At 45.2% G+C, this 20,449-nt stretch overlaps 1 protein-coding gene across 1 annotated transcript in view; it reads left to right on the top strand.

The window, feature by feature from the left end:
* The window catches only part of ddb1 (damage-specific DNA binding protein 1), a 118,984-nt gene that overhangs the window by 68,897 nt on the left and 29,638 nt on the right, over positions 1-20,449 (top strand). Inside the window, exons 13-16 of the mRNA XM_079496739.1 lie at positions 13,418-13,596; positions 15,932-16,095; positions 17,566-17,673; positions 19,785-19,992. Of these exons, the coding sequence (XP_079352865.1) occupies positions 13,418-13,596; positions 15,932-16,095; positions 17,566-17,673; positions 19,785-19,992 (659 nt within the window). The remainder of the gene's footprint in view (positions 1-13,417; positions 13,597-15,931; positions 16,096-17,565; positions 17,674-19,784; positions 19,993-20,449) is intronic.

Genomic DNA, 20,449 nt, shown 5'->3' with positions numbered 1-20,449 from the left:
ATAACAGGATTTTCAAAGCGCAGTATCTCCAAATGTTGGAGAGCTGTCCATGGTCAGAGCTGTCCATGGTCAGAGCTGTCCATGGTCAGAGAGCTGTCCATGGTCAGAGCTGTCCATGGTCAGAGAGCTGTCCATGGTCAGAGCTGTCCATGGTCAGAGCTGTCCATGGTCAGAGCTGTCCATGGTCAGAGAGCTGTCCATGGTCAGAGCTGTCCATGGTCAGAGCTGTCCATGGTCAGAGAGCTGTCCATGGTCAGAGCTGTCCATGGGCAGAGCTGTCCATGGTCAGAGCTGTCCATGGTCAGAGCTGTCCATGGTCAGAGAGCTGTCCATGGTCAGAGCTGTCCATGGTCAGAGCTGTCCATGGTCAGAGCTGTCCATGGTCAGAGCTGTCCATGGTCAGAGAGCTGTCCATGGTCAGAGCTGTCCATGGTCAGAGCTGTCCATGGTCAGGAGAGCTGTCCATGGTCAGAGAGCTGTCCATGGTCAGAGCTGTCCATGGTCAGAGCTGTCCATGGTCAGAGCTGTCCATGGTCAGAGCTGTCCATGGTCAGCTGTCCATGGTCAGAGCTGTCCATGGTCAGAGCTGTCCATGGTCAGAGAGCTGTCCATGGTCAGAGCTGTCCATGGTCAGAGCTGTCCATGGTCAGAGAGCTGTCCATGGTCAGAGCTGTCCATGGTCAGAGCTGTCCATGGTCAGAGCTGTCCATGGTCAGAGCTGTCCATGGTCAGAGCTGTCCATGGTCAGAGCTCTCCATGGTCAGAGCTGTCCATGGTCAGAGCTCTCCATGGTCAGAGCTGTCCATGGTCAGAGCTCTCCATGGTCAGAGCTGTCCATGGTCAGAGCTCTCCATGGTCAGAGCTGTCCATGGTCAGCTCTCCATGGTCAGAGCTGTCCATGGTCAGAGAGCTGTCCATGGTCAGAGCTGTCCATGGTCAGAGCTGTCCATGGTCAGAGCTGTCCATGGTCAGAGAGCTGTCCATGGTCAGAGAGCTGTCCATGGTCAGAGCTGTCCATGGTCAGAGAGCTGTCCATGGTCAGAGCTGTCCATGGTCAGAGAGCTGTCCATGGTCAGAGCTGTCCATGGTCAGAGCTGTCCATGGTCAGAGCTGTCCATGGTCAGAGCTGTCCATGGTCAGAGCTGTCCATGGTCAGAGAGCTGTCCATGGTCAGAGAGCTGTCCATGGTCAGAGCTGTCCATGGTCAGAGCTGTCCATGGTCAGAGCTGTCCATGGTCAGAGCTGTCCATGGTCAGAGCTGTCCATGGTCAGAGAGCTGTCCATGGTCAGAGCTGTCCATGGTCAGAGCTCTCCATGGTCAGAGCTGTCCATGGTCAGAGCTGTCCATGGTCAGCCGCCGCCACCCGATGATGCTAGTGATTCAAAACATAAAATATACTGTACCTTTTCCATAAAGTGCATCATGACTTGCAGGAACACAGAAAAAGGCCAAAGCAGCAGGCACTAGGCAGGGGGAGTGTTCTCAGTATGGACCGTATGTGTCGTAAATACTATTTCCATATACACTTTGATAAACATCAGCAATTAAAATGAAATGCAGCGTGGTAATCACAGATTAGCCACGGCTTAGCTTGTAACCCAACGAACCCAAAGCGTCCTGTTTCTTTTGGTAGGAATTCCTCATTTTTCAAAAAAGTGGAGCCGAGAGCTCGATGAGCGTGTGCTTGAATCCATTAAGTTAGAATTGATCTGCCCTAATCTGGCATTTTAGAATCTGTACTGAACTGTGTCGTCTAGTGAGAGGCGAGCTGGCCTGTCTATATGAACCTTTATTTATTGAACTGTGTCGTCTAGTGAGAGGCGAGCTGGCCCGTCTATATGAACCTTTATTTATTGAACTGTGTCGTCTAGTGAGAGGCGAGCTGGCCTGTCTGTATGAACCTTTATTTATTGAACTGTGTCGTCTAGTGAGAGGCGAGCTGGCCTGTCTGTATGAACCTTTATTTATTGAACTGTGTCGTCTAGTGAGAGGCGAGCTGGCCTGTCTGTATGAACCTTTATTTATTGAACTGTGTCGTCTAGTGAGAGGCGAGCTGGCCTGTCTGTATGAACCTTTATTTATTGAACTGTGTCGTCTAGTGAGAGGCGAGCTGGCCTGTCTGTATGAACCTTTATTTATTGAACTGTGTCGTCTAGTGAGAGGCGAGCTGGCCTGTCTGTATGAACCTTTATTTATTGAACTGTGTCGTCTAGTGAGAGGCGAGCTGGCCTGTCTGTATGAACCTTTATTTATTGAACTGTGCCGTCTAGTGAGAGGCGAGCTGGCCTGTCTGTATGAACCTTTATTTATTGAACTGTGTCGTCTAGTGAGAGGCGAGCTGGCCTGTCTATATGAACCTTTATTTATTGAACTGTGCCGTCTAGTGAGAGGCGAGCTGGCCTGTCTATATGAACCTTTATTTATTGAACTGTGTCGTCTAGTGAGAGGCGAGCTGGCCTGTCTATATGAACCTTTATTTATTGAACTGTGCCGTCTAGTGAGAGGCGAGCTGGCCTGTCTATATGAACCTTTATTTATTGAACTGTGTCGTCTAGTGAGAGGCGAGCTGGCCTGTCTGTATGAACCTTTATTTATTGAACTGTGTCGTCTAGTGAGAGGCGAGCTGGCCTGTCTGTATGAACCTTTATTTATTGAACTGTGCCGTCTAGTGAGAGGCGAGCTGGCCTGTCTGTATGAACCTTTATTTATTGAACTGTGTCGTCTAGTGAGAGGCGAGCTGGCCTGTCTGTATGAACCTTTATTTATTGAACTGTGTCGTCTAGTGAGAGGCGAGCTGGCCTGTCTGTATGAACCTTTATTTCAGCATAACTTTATTTTCAACAGGAGAAATAAATGCACTTACACTGATTCTTGCCAATAGGAGATGCTTAACCCATTCTGGGCGGGAACCCTTTTTGGTGTTTTAAGCATTATGTTATACTTACAGCTACAGCTATTGAAAAATAGCAGATCTACAAGCTCATAGCGCGGCACCGAGTGCCGCGCTACGAGCTTTGAGATTTGAGTTTTTAACTCAAATCTTTGCTTCTGGGGGGGGGGGGGGGGGGGGGGGGTCCCTGGAACAACTTTCAGATGGGGGTCGGTGACCAATTACATAACATTTTTGGGGTCCTTGACATGAAATATTGAGCACCACTGATACAGAAACATAGGTATTTCAGAAAACTGTCAGGATTTAGAAGACATTTCTTTTTATTTCGACGTCAGGCCTAAATGGGTTAAACCGTTTGACCGCCAGGATTAATTAATCTATCACAACCCGTATTCTGAAGAGCTAAATATCCGTAACCGGATGTTACAATGACAAAATGCTGTGTGTGGTGTTTTGACCGGTTGTTGTTCTCTCGGCCGGTGGTGAAAAGACCCGACCGCGAGAATCACAGCACCTGCTGTCGGCCGTTGAAGAACCTTGTTTTCACCAGAAACGACATTCATTGCACCGATTTGGAGAAACAGGCCATTGAAAGCAGCAGATAGAGTGCAAGTGGATGCGCGCGCATCTTCAAAATGGCCACTAGGTGTCCCACTTTGACTGTTATGCTAACGAGAGGCAGCTAACGATTCGATCCGATCAAAACATGGATTAAAGAATATAAACCCTGGATACAGTTCTACATTTCTGGCGGGCTCCGTGTTGAGTTAATTTGACCTAATCCTATAAGGACACACTTCTGTATTTCTCTGGTTCTGCAGTGCCTGTGAATAATGTGAAGAAATAACCGTCGAAGAAAACTAATTTTGGCTGCTTGCATTCACAACCTTATTCTTCCCACACTTCATAACCATAGGTGATAGTAGGAACACTTCATGACCATAGGTGAGAGTAGGAACACTTCATGACCATAGGTGAGAGTAGGAACACTTCATGACCATAGGTGAGAGTAGGAACACTTCATGACCATAGGTGAGAGTAGGAACACTTCATGACCATAGGTGAGAGTAGGAATACTTCGTGACCATATATAGAGTAGGAACACTTCATGACCATAGGTGAGAGTAGGAACACTTCATGACCATAGGTGAGAGTAGAAACACTTCATGACCATATATAGAGTAGGAACACTTCATGACCATAGGTGAGAGTAGGAACGAAGATTGCTCGGTAGACAGAGAGCTTTGCCTTCTGGCTCAGCTCTTTGAGAGACAGTCGAGTCGTGACCCATAAAAATTGATCTGTGACCCACAAATGGGTCCCGACCCGCTGTTTGTGAAACAGTGCTTCTATGACTATACCTTGTTGATTCCTGACTAGTCTCCTAACTCCTTGTTGATTCCTGACTAGACTCCTAACTCCTTGTTGATTCCTGACTAGACTCCTAACTCCTTGTTGATTCCTGACTAGATTCCTAACTCCTTGTTGATTTCTGACTAGACTCCTAACTCCTTGTTGATTCCTGACTAGACTCCTAACTCCTTGTTGATTCCTGACTAGACTTCTAACTCCTTGTTGATTCCTGACTAGACTCCTAACTCCTTGTTGATTCCTGACTAGACTTCTAACTCCTTGTTGATTCCTGACTAGACTCCTAACTCCTTGTTGATTCCTGACTAGACTTCTAACTCCTTGTTGATTCCTGACTAGACTCCTAACTCCTTGTTGATTCCTGACTAGACTCCTAACTCCTTGTTGATTCCTGACTAGACTCCTAACTCCTTGTTGATTCCTGACTAGACTTCTAACTCCTTGTTGATTCCTGACTAGACTCCTAACTCCTTGTTGATTCCTGACTAGACTCCTAACTCCTTGTTGATTCCTGACTAGACTCCTAACTCCTTGTTGATTCCTGACTAGACTCCTAACTCCTTGTTGATTCCTGACTAGACTCCTAACTCCTTGTTGATTCCTGACTAGACTCCTAACTCCTTGTTGATTCCTGACTAGACTTCTAACTCCTTGTTGATTCCTGACTAGACTCCTAACTCCTTGTTGATTCCTGACTAGACTCCTAACTCCTTGTTGATTCCTGACTAGACTCCTAACTCCTTGTTGATTCCTGACTAGACTTCTAACTCCTTGTTGATTCCTGACTAGACTTGTTGATTCCTGACTAGACTCCTAACTCCTTGTTGATTCCTGACTAGACTCCTAACTCCTTGTTGATTCCTGACTAGACTCCTAACTCCTTGTTGATTCCTGACTAGACTCCTAACTCCTTGTTGATTCCTGACTAGACTCCTAACTCCTTGTTGATTCCTGACTAGACTCCTAACTCCTTGTTGATTCCTGACTAGACTCCTAACTCCTTGTTGATTCCTGACTAGACTCCTAACTCCTTGTTGATTCCTGACTAGACTCCTAACTCCTTGTTGATTCCTGACTAGACTCCTAACTCCTTGTTGATTCCTGACTAGACTTCTAACTCCTTGTTGATTCCTGACTAGACTCCTAACTCCTTGTTGATTCCTGACTAGACTCCTAACTCCTTGTTGATTCCTGACTAGACTCCTAACTCCTTGTTGATTCCTGACTAGACTTCTAACTCCTTGTTGATTCCTGACTAGACTTGTTGATTCCTGACTAGACTCCTAACTCCTTGTTGATTCCTGACTAGACTCCTAACTCCTTGTTGATTCCTGACTAGACTCCTAACTCCTTGTTGATTCCTGACTAGACTCCTAACTCCTTGTTGATTCCTGACTAGACTCCTAACTCCTTGTTGATTCCTGACTAGACTCCTAACTCCTTGTTGATTCCTGACTAGACTCCTAACTCCTTGTTGATTCCTGACTAGACTCCTAACTCCTTGTTGATTCCTGACTAGACTCCTAACTCCTTGTTGATTCCTGACTAGACTCCTAACTCCTTGTTGATTCCTGACTAGACTCCTAACTCCTTGTTGATTCCTGACTAGACTCCTAACTCCTTGTTGATTCCTGACTAGACTCCTAACTCCTTGTTGATTCCTGACTAGACTCCTAACTCCTTGTTGATTCCTGACTAGACTCCTAACTCCTTGTTGATTCCTGACTAGACTCCTAACTCCTTGTTGATTCCTGACTAGACTCCTAACTCCTTGTTGATTCCTGACTAGACTCCTAACTCCTTGTTGATTCCTGACTAGACTCCTAACTCCTTGTTGATTCCTGACTAGACTCCTAACTCCTTGTTGATTCCTGACTAGACTCCTAACTCCTTGTTGATTCCTGACTAGACTCCTAACTCCTTGTTGATTCCTGACTAGACTTCTAACTCCTTGTTGATTCCTGACTAGACTTGTTGATTCCTGACTAGACTCCTAACTCCTTGTTGATTCCTGACTAGACTCCTAACTCCTTGTTGATTCCTGACTAGACTCCTAACTCCTTGTTGATTCCTGACTAGACTCCTAACTCCTTGTTGATTCCTGACTAGACTCCTAACTCCTTGTTGATTCCTGACTAGACTCCTAACTCCTTGTTGATTCCTGACTAGACTCCTAACTCCTTGTTGATTCCTGACTAGACTCCTAACTCCTTGTTGATTCCTGACTAGACTCCTAACTCCTTGTTGATTCCTGACTAGACTCCTAACTCCTTGTTGATTCCTGACTAGACTCCTAACTCCTTGTTGATTCCTGACTAGACTTCTAACTCCTTGTTGATTCCTGACTAGACTCCTAACTCCTTGTTGATTCCTGACTAGACTCCTAACTCCTTGTTGATTCCTGACTAGACTCCTAACTCCTTGTTGATTCCTGACTAGACTTCTAACTCCTTGTTGATTCCTGACTAGACTTGTTGATTCCTGACTAGACTCCTAACTCCTTGTTGATTCCTGACTAGACTCCTAACTCCTTGTTGATTCCTGACTAGACTCCTAACTCCTTGTTGATTCCTGACTAGACTCCTAACTCCTTGTTGATTCCTGACTAGACTCCTAACTCCTTGTTGATTCCTGACTAGACTCCTAACTCCTTGTTGATTCCTGACTAGACTCCTAACTCCTTGTTGATTCCTGACTAGACTCCTAACTCCTTGTTGATTCCTGACTAGACTCCTAACTCCTTGTTGATTCCTGACTAGACTCCTAACTCCTTGTTGATTCCTGACTAGACTCCTAACTCCTTGTTGATTCCTGACTAGACTTCTAACTCCTTGTTGATTCCTGACTAGACTCCTAACTCCTTGTTGATTCCTGACTAGACTCCTAACTCCTTGTTGATTCCTGACTAGACTCCTAACTCCTTGTTGATTCCTGACTAGACTTCTAACTCCTTGTTGATTCCTGACTAGACTTGTTGATTCCTGACTAGACTCCTAACTCCTTGTTGATTCCTGACTAGACTCCTAACTCCTTGTTGATTCCTGACTAGACTCCTAACTCCTTGTTGATTCCTGACTAGACTCCTAACTCCTTGTTGATTCCTGACTAGACTCCTAACTCCTTGTTGATTCCTGACTAGACTCCTAACTCCTTGTTGATTCCTGACTAGACTCCTAACTCCTTGTTGATTCCTGACTAGACTCCTAACTCCTTGTTGATTCCTGACTAGACTCCTAACTCCTTGTTGATTCCTGACTAGACTCCTAACTCCTTGTTGATTCCTGACTAGACTCCTAACTCCTTGTTGATTCCTGACTAGACTCCTAACTCCTTGTTGATTCCTGACTAGACTCCTAACTCCTTGTTGATTCCTGACTAGACTCCTAACTCCTTGTTGATTCCTGACTAGACTCCTAACTCCTTGTTGATTCCTGACTAGACTCCTAACTCCTTGTTGATTCCTGACTAGACTCCTAACTCCTTGTTGATTCCTGACTAGACTCCTAACTCCTTGTTGATTCCTGACTAGACTCCTAACTCCTTGTTGATTCCTGACTAGACTCCTAACTCCTTGTTGATTCCTGACTAGACTCCTAACTCCTTGTTGATTCCTGACTAGACTCCTAACTCCTTGTTGATTCCTGACTAGACTCCTAACTCCTTGTTGATTCCTGACTAGACTTCTAACTCCTTGTTGATTCCTGACTAGACTTGTTGATTCCTGACTAGACTCCTAACTCCTTGTTGATTCCTGACTAGACTCCTAACTCCTTGTTGATTCCTGACTAGACTCCTAACTCCTTGTTGATTCCTGACTAGACTCCTAACTCCTTGTTGATTCCTGACTAGACTCCTAACTCCTTGTTGATTCCTGACTAGACTCCTAACTCCTTGTTGATTCCTGACTAGACTCCTAACTCCTTGTTGATTCCTGACTAGACTCCTAACTCCTTGTTGATTCCTGACTAGACTCCTAACTCCTTGTTGATTCCTGACTAGACTCCTAACTCCTTGTTGATTCCTGACTAGACTCCTAACTCTTTGTTGATTCCTGACTAGACTCCTAACTCCTTGTTGATTCCTGACTAGACTCCTAACTCCTTGTTGATTCCTGACTAGACTCCTAACTCCTTGTTGATTCCTGACTAGACTCCTAACTCCTTGTTGATTCCTGACTAGACTCCTAACTCCTTGTTGATTCCTGACTAGACTCCTAACTCCTTGTTGATTCCTGACTAGACTCCTAACTCCTTGTTGATTCCTGACTAGACTCCTAACTCCTTGTTGATTCCTGACTAGACTCCTAACTCCTTGTTGATTCCTGACTAGACTCCTAACTCCTTGTTGATTCCTGACTAGACTCCTAACTCCTTGTTGATTCCTGACTAGACTCCTAACTCCTTGTTGATTCCTGACTAGACTCCTAACTCCTTGTTGATTCCTGACTAGACTCCTAACTCCTTGTTGATTCCTGACTAGACTCCTAACTCCTTGTTGATTCCTGACTAGACTCCTAACTCCTTGTTGATTCCTGACTAGACTCCTAACTCCTTGTTGATTCCTGACTAGACTCCTAACTCCTTGTTGATTCCTGACTAGACTCCTAACTCCTTGTTGATTCCTGACTAGACTCCTAACTCCTTGTTGATTCCTGACTAGACTCCTAACTCCTTGTTGATTCCTGACTAGACTCCTAACTCCTTGTTGATTCCTGACTAGACTCCTAACTCCTTGTTGATTCCTGACTAGACTCCTAGCTCCTTGTTGATTCCTGACTAGACTCCTAACTCCTTGTTGATTCCTGACTAGACTCCTAACTCCTTGTTGATTCCTGACTAGACTCCTAACTCCTTGTTGATTCCTGACTAGACTCCTAGCTCCTTGTTGATTCCTGACTAGACTCCTAGCTCCTTGTTGATTCCTGACTAGACTCCTAGCTCCTTGTTGATTCCTGACTAGACTCCTAGCTCCTTGTTGATTCCTGACTAGACTCCTAGCTCCTTGTTGATTCCTGACTAGACTCCTAGCTCCTTGTTGATTCCTGACTAGACTCCTAGCTCCTTGTTGATTCCTGACTAGACTCCTAGCTCCTTGTTGATTCCTGACTAGACTCCTAGCTCCTTGTTGATTCCTGACTAGACTCCTAACTCCTTGTTGATTCCTGACTAGACTCCTAACTCCTTGTTGATTCCTGACTAGACTCCTAACTCCTTGTTGATTCCTGACTAGACTCCTAACTCCTTGTTGATTCCTGACTAGACTCCTAACTCCTTGTTGATTCCTGACTAGACTCCTAACTCCTTGTTGATTCCTGACTAGACTCCTAACTCCTTGTTGATTCCTGACTAGACTCCTAACTCCTTGTTGATTCCTGACTAGACTCCTAACTCCTTGTTGATTCCTGACTAGACTCCTAACTCCTTGTTGATTCCTGACTAGACTCCTAACTCCTTGTTGATTCCTGACTAGACTCCTAACTCCTTGTTGATTCCTGACTAGACTCCTAACTCCTTGTTGATTCCTGACTAGACTCCTAACTCCTTGTTGATTCCTGACTAGACTCCTAACTCCTTGTTGATTCCTGACTAGACTCCTAACTCCTTGTTGATTCCTGACTAGACTCCTAACTCCTTGTTGATTCCTGACTAGACTCCTAACTCCTTGTTGATTCCTGACTAGACTCCTAACTCCTTGTTGATTCCTGACTAGACTCCTAACTCCTTGTTGATTCCTGACTAGACTCCTAACTCCTTGTTGATTCCTGACTAGACTCCTAACTCCTTGTTGATTCCTGACTAGACTCCTAACTCCTTGTTGATTCCTGACTAGACTCCTAACTCCTTGTTGATTCCTGACTAGACTCCTAACTCCTTGTTGATTCCTGACTAGACTCCTAACTCCTTGTTGATTCCTGACTAGACTCCTAACTCCTTGTTGATTCCTGACTAGACTCCTAACTCCTTGTTGATTCCTGACTAGACTCCTAGCTCCTTGTTGATTACTGACTAGAATCCTAGCTCCTTGTTGATTCCTGACTAGACTCCTAGCTCCTTGTTGATTCCTGACTAGACTCCTAGCTCCTTGTTGATTCCTGACTAGACTCCTAGCTCCTTGTTGATTCCTGACTAGACTCCTAGCTCCTTGTTGATTCCTGACTAGACTCCTAGCTCCTTGTTGATTCCTGACTAGACTCCTAACTCCTTGTTGATTCCTGACTAGACTCCTAACTCCTTGTTGATTCCTGACTAGACTCCTAACTCCTTGTTGATTCCTGACTAGACTCCTAACTCCTTGTTGATTCCTGACTAGACTCCTAACTCCTTGTTGATTCCTGACTAGACTCCTAACTCCTTGTTGATTCCTGACTAGACTCCTAACTCCTTGTTGATTCCTGACTAGACTCCTAACTCCTTGTTGATTCCTGACTAGACTCCTAACTCCTTGTTGATTCCTGACTAGACTCCTAGCTCCTTGTTGATTCCTGACTAGACTCCTAGCTCCTTGTTGATTCCTGACTAGACTCCTAACTCCTTGTTGATTCCTGACTAGACTCCTAACTCCTTGTTGATTCCTGACTAGACTCCTAACTCCTTGTTGATTCCTGACTAGACTCCTAACTCCTTGTTGATTCCTGACTAGACTCCTAACTCCTTGTTGATTCCTGACTAGACTCCTAACTCCTTGTTGATTCCTGACTAGACTCCTAACTCCTTGTTGATTCCTGACTAGACTCCTAACTCCTTGTTGATTCCTGACTAGACTCCTAACTCCTTGTTGATTCCTGACTAGACTCCTAACTCCTTGTTGATTCCTGACTAGACTCCTAACTCCTTGTTGATTCCTGACTAGACTCCTAACTCCTTGTTGATTCCTGACTAGACTCCTAACTCCTTGTTGATTCCTGACTAGACTCCTAACTCCTTGTTGATTCCTGACTAGACTCCTAACTCCTTGTTGATTCCTGACTAGACTCCTAACTCCTTGTTGATTCCTGACTAGACTCCTAACTCCTTGTTGATTCCTGACTAGACTCCTAACTCCTTGTTGATTCCTGACTAGACTCCTAACTCCTTGTTGATTCCTGACTAGACTCCTAACTCCTTGTTGATTCCTGACTAGACTCCTAACTCCTTGTTGATTCCTGACTAGACTCCTAACTCCTTGTTGATTCCTGACTAGACTCCTAACTCCTTGTTGATTCCTGACTAGACTCCTAACTCCTTGTTGATTCCTGACTAGACTCCTAGCTCCTTGTTGATTCCTGACTAGACTCCTAGCTCCTTGTTGATTCCTGACTAGACTCCTAGCTCCTTGTTGATTCCTGACTAGACTCCTAGCTCCTTGTTGATTCCTGACTAGACTCCTAGCTCCTTGTTGATTCCTGACTAGACTCCTAGCTCCTTGTTGATTCCTGACTAGACTCCTAGCTCCTTGTTGATTCCTGACTAGACTCCTAGCTCCTTGTTGATTCCTGACTAGACTCCTAGCTCCTTGTTGATTCCTGACTAGACTCCTAGCTCCTTGTTGATTCCTGACTAGACTCCTAGCTCCTTGTTGATTCCTGACTAGACTCCTAGCTCCTTGTTGATTCCTGACTAGACTCCTAGCTCCTTGTTGATTCCTGACTAGACTCCTAGCTCCTTGTTGATTCCTGACTAGACTCCTAGCTCCTTGTTGATTCCTGACTAGACTCCTAGCTCCTTGTTGATTCCTGACTAGACTCCTAGCTCCTTGTTGATTCCTGACTAGACTCCTAGCTCCTTGTTGATTCCTGACTAGACTCCTAGCTCCTTGTTGATTCCTGACTAGACTCCTAGCTCCTTGTTGATTCCTGACTAGACTCCTAGCTCCTTGTTGATTCCTGACTAGACTCCTAACTCCTTGTTGATTCCTGACTAGACTCCTAACTCCTTGTTGATTCCTGACTAGACTCCTAACTCCTTGTTGATTCCTGACTAGACTCCTAACTCCTTGTTGATTCCTGACTAGACTCCTAACTCCTTGTTGATTCCTGACTAGACTCCTAACTCCTTGTTGATTCCTGACTAGACTCCTAACTCCTTGTTGATTCCTGACTAGACTCCTAACTCCTTGTTGATTCCTGACTAGACTCCTAACTCCTTGTTGATTCCTGACTAGACTCCTAACTCCTTGTTGATTCCTGACTAGACTCCTAACTCCTTGTTGATTCCTGACTAGACTCCTAACTCCTTGTTGATTCCTGACTAGACTCCTAACTCCTTGTTGATTCCTGACTAGACTCCTAACTCCTTGTTGATTCCTGACTAGACTCCTAACTCCTTGTTGATTCCTGACTAGACTCCTAACTCCTTGTTGATTCCTGACTAGACTCCTAACTCCTTGTTGATTCCTGACTAGACTCCTAACTCCTTGTTGATTCCTGACTAGACTCCTAACTCCTTGTTGATTCCTGACTAGACTCCTAACTCCTTGTTGATTCCTGACTAGACTCCTAACTCCTTGTTGATTCCTGACTAGACTCCTAACTCCTTGTTGATTCCTGACTAGACTCCTAACTCCTTGTTGATTCCTGACTAGACTCCTAACTCCTTGTTGATTCCTGACTAGACTCCTAACTCCTTGTTGATTCCTGACTAGACTCCTAACTCCTTGTTGATTCCTGACTAGACTCCTAACTCCTTGTTGATTCCTGACTAGACTCCTAACTCCTTGTTGATTCCTGACTAGACTCCTAACTCCTTGTTGATTCCTGACTAGACTCCTAACTCCTTGTTGATTCCTGACTAGACTCCTAACTCCTTGTTGATTCCTGACTAGACTCCTAACTCCTTGTTGATTCCTGACTAGACTCCTAACTCCTTGTTGATTCCTGACTAGACTCCTAACTCCTTGTTGATTCCTGACTAGACTCCTAACTCCTTGTTGATTCCTGACTAGACTCCTAACTCCTTGTTGATTCCTGACTAGACTCCTAAGTCCTTGTTGATTCCTGACTAGACTCCTAAGTCCTTGTTGATTCCTGACTAGACTCCTAAGTCCTTGTTGATTCCTGACTAGACTCCTAACTCCTTGTTGATTCCTGACTAGACTCCTAACTCTTCTTCTGATCTGGCACTTTGCTCTGGATAAAGAGTGCAGGCTGATGAAAACCTTGTTCATTGTCATGGCAGATCACATCAGGCTCGGTGCGCCTGGTCCTGCAGGAGAGCAAGGCCCTGGTGAGCGAATGGAAGGAACCTCAGTCCAGGAACATCAGCGTGGCAGCCTGCAACCACACCCAGGTGGTCCTGGCGGTGGGACGGGCCCTCTACTACCTCCAGATCCTGGCTGGAGAGCTCAAACAGATCAGGTAAGACCTCCAGATCCTGGCTGTAGAGCTATCACAGATGGACAGACAAGACAAGGTCACTTTATCGTTAATGTTTAAGTGGCGCAGCACCACCAAGACTAGAAGAAAAATCACACCTGTGTGAAGTGAGTGGTGCAACTCCGTGTGGGAGTCCCTGGAACATCCAGACCCCCAGGAACGTGCCAAGGGGGCCAGTCTGGTTCTGGGACCGCGTTGCCTGTCCACTTGTACACATGCAGATCAGGCATTCAAATGCTAATCTGGTGGCTTGTTTTCACCTGCCAGGCAGGGTAGTACTGTAGCCTACTCTGCAATAGGCTACTTGTTCACAATGAGAAGGAGTAGCCAAATGACTCAGTGCAATCATGGCATTTAAACATGCTCTTCTGTTTATAATCTAAACACTGACACGTTTAAAAAGTGATATATATATATATGCGGGGGGAGGGGGCGGGCCCCCATGACGATTATAAAAACATTTTGTCTGCTTGTACAGTATTGTATTGTATGTCTTTATATGAACTCTTGTATGTATTGTATGTCTTTATATGTCATGATGGACTGAACTCTTGTACAGTATTGTATAGGGTTAGTATAGGGTTAGGGTTGTATAGGGTTTGTATAGGGTTAGTATAGGGTTAGGGTTGTATAGGGTTAGGGTTGTATAGGGTTAGTATAGGGTTAGGGTTGTATAGGGTTAGTATAGGGTTAGGGTTGTATAGGGTTGTATAGGGTTAGTATAGGGTTAGGGTTGTATAGGGTTAGGGTTGTATAGGGTTAGTATAGGGTTAGGGTTGTATAGGGTTAGTATAGGGTTAGGGTTGTATAGGGTTAGTATAGGGTTAGGGTTGTATAGGGTTAGTATAGGGTTAGGGTTGTATAGGGTTAGGGTTGTATAGGGTTAGTATAGGGTTAGTATAGGGTTAGAGTTGTATAGGGTTAGTATAGGGTTAGGGTTGTATAGGGTTAGTATAGGGTTAGGGTTGTATAGGGTTAGTATAGGGTTAGAGTTGTATAGGGTTAGTATAGGGTTAGGGTTGTATAGGGTTAGTATAGGGTTAGGGTTGTATAGGGTTAGTATAGGGTTAGGGTTGTATAGGGTTAGTATAGGGTTAGGGTTGTATAGGGTTAGTATAGGGTTAGAGTTGTATAGGGTTAGTATAGGGTTAGGGTTGTATAGGGTTAGTATAGGGTTAGGGTTGTATAGGGTTAGGGTTGTATAGGGTTAGGGTTGTATAGGGTTAGGGTTAGGGTTATATAGGGTTAGTATTGTATGTCTTTATATGTCATGATGGACTGAACTCTTGTACAGTATTGTATAGGGTTAGTATAGGGTTAGAGTTGTATAGGGTTAGTATATGGTTAGAGTTGTATAGGGTTAGGGTTGTATAGGGTTAGTATAGGGTTAGAGTTGTATAGGGTTAGTATAGGGTTAGGGTTGTATAGGGTTAGTATAGGGTTAGGGTTGTATAGGGTTAGTATAGGGTTAGGGTTGTATAGGGTTAGGGTTAGGGTTATATAGGGTTAGTATTGTATGTCTTTATATGTCATGATGGACTGAACTCTTGTACAGTATTGTATAGGGTTAGTATAGGGTTAGAGTTGTATAGGGTTAGTATATGGTTATAGGGTTAGGGTTGTATAGGGTTAGTATAGGGTTAGAGTTGTATAGGGTTAGTATAGGGTTAGGGTTGTATAGGGTTAGTATAGGGTTAGGGTTGTTTAGGGTTGTATAGGGTTAGGGTTAGGGTTATATAGGGTTGTATAGGGTTAGGGTTAGGGTTATATAGGGTTAGTATTGTATGTCTTTATATGTCATGATGGACTGAACTCATAGAACCACAAAGGAAACGTCTCAGGGCTTTTTGTGTTATCCTTTTATCATTATTGTATAACTGTACCTCTGTGCTGTTAATATATGTATAACTGTACCTCTGTGCTGGTAATAACATGATTCAATTAATAATTGCAATTTACGATTTTATTATGTTTTTGGCATTGGAAATGGGAATTATTGGGATTATAAATAGAAATTAATTTGTATTTGCCTTTTAGGCTTCATAATAAAGTGCACAGGGCTGATATGACAAATAACTAAATATATTACTGGCATTTTTATAGATTTTATACTTTAAAAAAGGTAAAAATATTCGACAACCTTACAACACGTCACAAAGTTACGTGTTGTAAGCTTGTAGATCTGCTATTTTTGCTTTTGTTAACATATTTCAACATGGAGACGATTATGACAAAAACAATTGTGATTAGGTGAAATAATTGTGATGTAATAACTACTACTACTACACGCCACCACTGTGTTCCATTCCATCCTCAGCACCACAGAGATGGAGCACGAGGTGGCCTGTCTGGACATCACCCCTCTGGGCGAGGGGGGCAACGAGTCTCCGCTCTGCGCCGTGGGCCTGTGGACGGACATCTCAGCCCGTGTGCTCAAACTGCCCTGCTTCACTGCCCTGCACAAGGAGATGCTGGGAGGAGGTGAGTCAAACTGCCCTGCTCACTGCCCTGCACAAGGAGATGCTGGGAGGAGGTGAGTCAAACTGCCCTGCTTCACTGCCCTGCACAAGGAGATGCTGGGAGGAGGTGAGTCAAACTGCCCTGCTCACTGCCCTGCACAAGGAGATGCTGGGAGGAGGTGAGTCAAACTGCCCTGCTCACTGCCCTGCACAAGGAGATGAGATCAGGTTCTAAAAATGTCTTCTACATCCTGACAGTTTTCTGAAAAAGCTATGTTTCTATAGGTGCTGCCACACTATCTAAAGAGCCGCGCACGTCGCGGACGACTTGCGCGGCGGCCAGATTCCTGGAAACGCTCTCCTCCGCAAGTCGTCCGCGGAGGTGGAGCTTCTTTTCCATCCACCAGCTGTCTAAAAACTTGGAAAATAAGATGCGCACAGCTTAAGACGTGCGCGGCTGTCGACCGTTTTGCGCTTAGGTGTGGAAACAGTGTCAGTCAGTCGTTCTTCGTTTTTTCAAAAATAGCTGACCTACAAGCTCGTAGCGCGCCACTCGGTAGCGCGCTACGAGCTTGTAGATCTGCTATTTTTCAATAGCTAAAGCATAACATAATGCTAACACCAAAAGGGGTTCCCACCCAAAATGGGTGAATGGGCTAATTCAGCAACAAATCAGTTATTGATTAAACAAATGCTTTGCTTTGTGCATTTATTTATAGAGTAAAGGCCTTTTTCCCCCTTTTTTTTGCAACTTGCTCACGTGCCTAATGCCTATAGCATCCATCCTAATGCCTATAGCATCCATCCTAATGCCTATAGCATCCATGCCTATAGCATCCATCCTAATGCCTATAGCATCCATCCTAATGCCTATAGCATCCATCCTAATGCCTATAGCATCCATCATAATGCCTATAGCATCCATCACGTCCTCACGTGCCTAATGCCTATAGCATCCATCCTAATGCCTATAGCATCCATCCTAATGCCTATAGCATCCATCCTAATGCCTATAGCATCCATCCTAATGCCTATAGCATCCATCACATCCTCACGTGCCTAATGCCTATAGCATCCATCCTAATGCCTATAGCATCCATCCTAATGCCTATAGCATCCATCCTAATGCCTATAGCATCCATCCTAATGCCTATAGCATCCATCAACGTCAAATTCCCATAACACAATCCAGATGGCTTCTTAATTAGATTATGTTGGATTTCTTAATTATTTGACAATTTATGCAAATATCATATATATATGTATGTATCATATATATATACATATGTATGTATCATGTCTCCCAGGATGGAGACCTCCTATGTCCTATTTTCAAAGGGCCAAAATATATACAGGGGTTGGTTAATGAATATCTTATAATCAAAATCTATAAAGTAACTAGTAGTAATTAAGTGTGTGTGTGTGTGTGTGTGTGTGTGTGTGTGTGTGTGTGTGTGTGTGTGTCTGTGTCTGTGTCTGTGTCTGTGTCCAGAGATCATTCCTCGCTCCATCCTCATGACGACCTTCGAGGGGAGCTACTACCTGCTGTGTGCCCTCGGAGATGGTGCTCTGTTCTACTTCGGTCTGGACCTGCAGACGGGTAGGTCACCCACCTACCAAAGATACCCGGTCCCACACCTGGCCGCTGGTACCAAAGATACCCGGTCCCACACCTGGCCGCTGGTACCAAAGATACCCGGTCCCACACCTGGCCGCTGGTACCAAAGATACCCGGTCCCACACCTGGCCGCTGGTACCAAAGATACCCGGTCCCACACCTGGCCGCTGGTACCAAAGATACCCGGTCCCACACCTGGCCGCTGGTACCAAAGATACCCGGTCCCACACCTGGCCGCTGGTACCAAAGGTACCCGGTCCCACACCTGGCCGCTGGTACCAAAGATACCCGGTCCCACACCTGGCCGCTGGTACCAAAGGTACCCGGTCCCACACCTGGCCGCTGGTACCAAAGATACCCGGTCCCACACCTGGCCGCTGGTACCAAAGATACCCGGTCCCACACCTGGCCACTGGTACCAAAGATACCCGGTCCCACACCTGGCCGCTGGTACCAAAGATACCCGGTCCCACACCTGGCCGCTGGTACCAAAGGTACCCGGTCCCACACCTGGCCGCTGGTACCAAAGATACCCGGTCCCACACCTGGCCGCTGGTACCAAAGATACCCGGTCCCACACCTGGCCGCTGGTACCAAAGATACCCGGTCCCACACCTGGCCGCTGGTACCAAAGGTACCCGGTCCCACACCTGGCCGCTGGTACCAAAGGGCGCGGTCGGCCGGTCACTTCCCGTGAACATGGCGACAGAACGTGGCACAGTCGGGTCACAAACAAATATAATTGTTTTCCTGTTTTGAAAATAGGGCATTATTTTAACCCATTTTGACCTGAGATCAGATTCTAAAAATGTCTTCTACATCCTGACAGTTTTCTGAAAAAGCTATGTTTCTATGTCAGTCGGTCTTCGATTTTTCAAAAAATAGCAGACCTACAACTTCTAGCTTCGAGCTTCTAGTTCTGCTATTTTTCAATAGTAAAGTATAACATAATGCTTAGTTAAAACACCAAAAGGGGTTCCCGTCAGAATGTTCCGAACATAATTGGCTTGTAAAGAATAGGTCCAATATTGACTTCAGTGACTATGAGGCAAAGGAATCTGTTATCGGTGCTTATGGTCATTAAAACTAAGGGACTCATGTCCTACTGCTGATACCATACAGGAAATTAATAAAGTTTGTGAGTCTTGTTTTCTCCTACAGATTTTGTCCAAACATCACAGCAATCTGTACACATAATCCCTGTGGTCATGTGATCAATACGGATCTGTCCATTTTTTCATATTCCATCCTGATTGGCTAAGACTGGCTTTCAAAGTTTGCAGGAGTGGCTCGTGTTGAACTCAAATCATGAAAGTCGCGTGAAACATTGCTGGCCCACAGCGACCTGCCTGGCCTGGCGGGTGTACCTGTGCTTTGAGAAGCACATTTTAATGTTGTGAGCCAACGAGAACAGATCTTCAAGCTAAACGTTAGCCTGTAGATATGTTCTTATTAGAACGAGAACAGATCTTCAAGCTAAACGTTAGCCTGTAGATATGTTCTTATTAGAACGAGAACAGATCTTCAAGCTAAACGTTAGCCTGTAGATATGTTCTTATTAGAACGAGAACAGATCTTCAAGCTAAACGTTAGCCTGTAGATATGTTCTTATAAGAACGAGAACAGAGGAGGAGGGGGACGATTATATTACCCTAGACTCAGTCATGACCTCCTTTCATACTGTTTCACAAATCACACATTATCATGTTTATTCTGCTTTGAATCCACGTGAAAGTGGTCATTGCGAATGCAGTGACTGCGAATGCAGTGAGCACTAACTATAGAAGCTGGCAAACTGTCTGTGTGTGTGTCACGCTGTAACACCACCGGCCCGCCACCAGAGGGTGCAGCTGTATCACACACAAAAAACACACACACAAAAAAACTTTCAAAAAACATTAACTTAAAAAAAAAAAAAACTTAAAAAAGCCGTAAAGAAAGTACGTAATTTATTCTAATTGTTGTTATTGCAATTTACGAGCTGCGTTCGCTTCCCGCGTTTGCGCGTCTTACTTGTGAATATGAATATGTCATGAAATCAAATGAAAATGTGACCATGTCCTGGTTGTCCCGGGCCGTCCCGTGCCCTATAGGTGTCCTGAGCGAGCGGAAGAAGGTGACCCTGGGGACGCAGCCCACCGTGCTGAGGACCTTCCGCTCCCTGTCCACCTCCAACGTGTTCGCCTGCTCCGACCGGCCCACCGTCATCTACTCCTCCAACCACAAGCTGGTCTTCTCTAACGTCAACCTCAAGGAGGTCAACTACATGTGTCCCCTCAACTCTGAGGGCTACCCCGACAGGTCTCTACACACACACACACACACTACATGTGTCCCCTCAACTCTGAGGGCTACCCCGACAGGTCCACACACACACACACACACACTACATGTGTCCCCTCAACTCTGAGGGCTACCCCGACAGGTCTCCACACACACACACACACACACACACACACACACACACACACACACACACACACACACACACCTTAAACCTAACCCTGACAGGTCTCCACACACACACACACACACACACACACACACACACCTTAAACCTAACCCCGACAGGTCTCCACACACACACACACACACACACACACACACACACACACACCTTAAACCTAACCCCGACAGGTCTCCACACACACACACACACACACACACACACACACACACACCCCTTAAACCTAACCCCGACAGGTCTCCACACACACACACACACACACACACCTTAAACTACATGTGTCCCCTCAAC

Source organism: Electrona antarctica (genome assembly GCF_951216825.1).
Source record: "Electrona antarctica genome assembly, chromosome: 3".
Classification (NCBI taxonomy): domain Eukaryota; kingdom Metazoa; phylum Chordata; class Actinopteri; order Myctophiformes; family Myctophidae; genus Electrona; species Electrona antarctica.
This window is presented reverse-complemented; position numbering and strand designations above follow the sequence as displayed.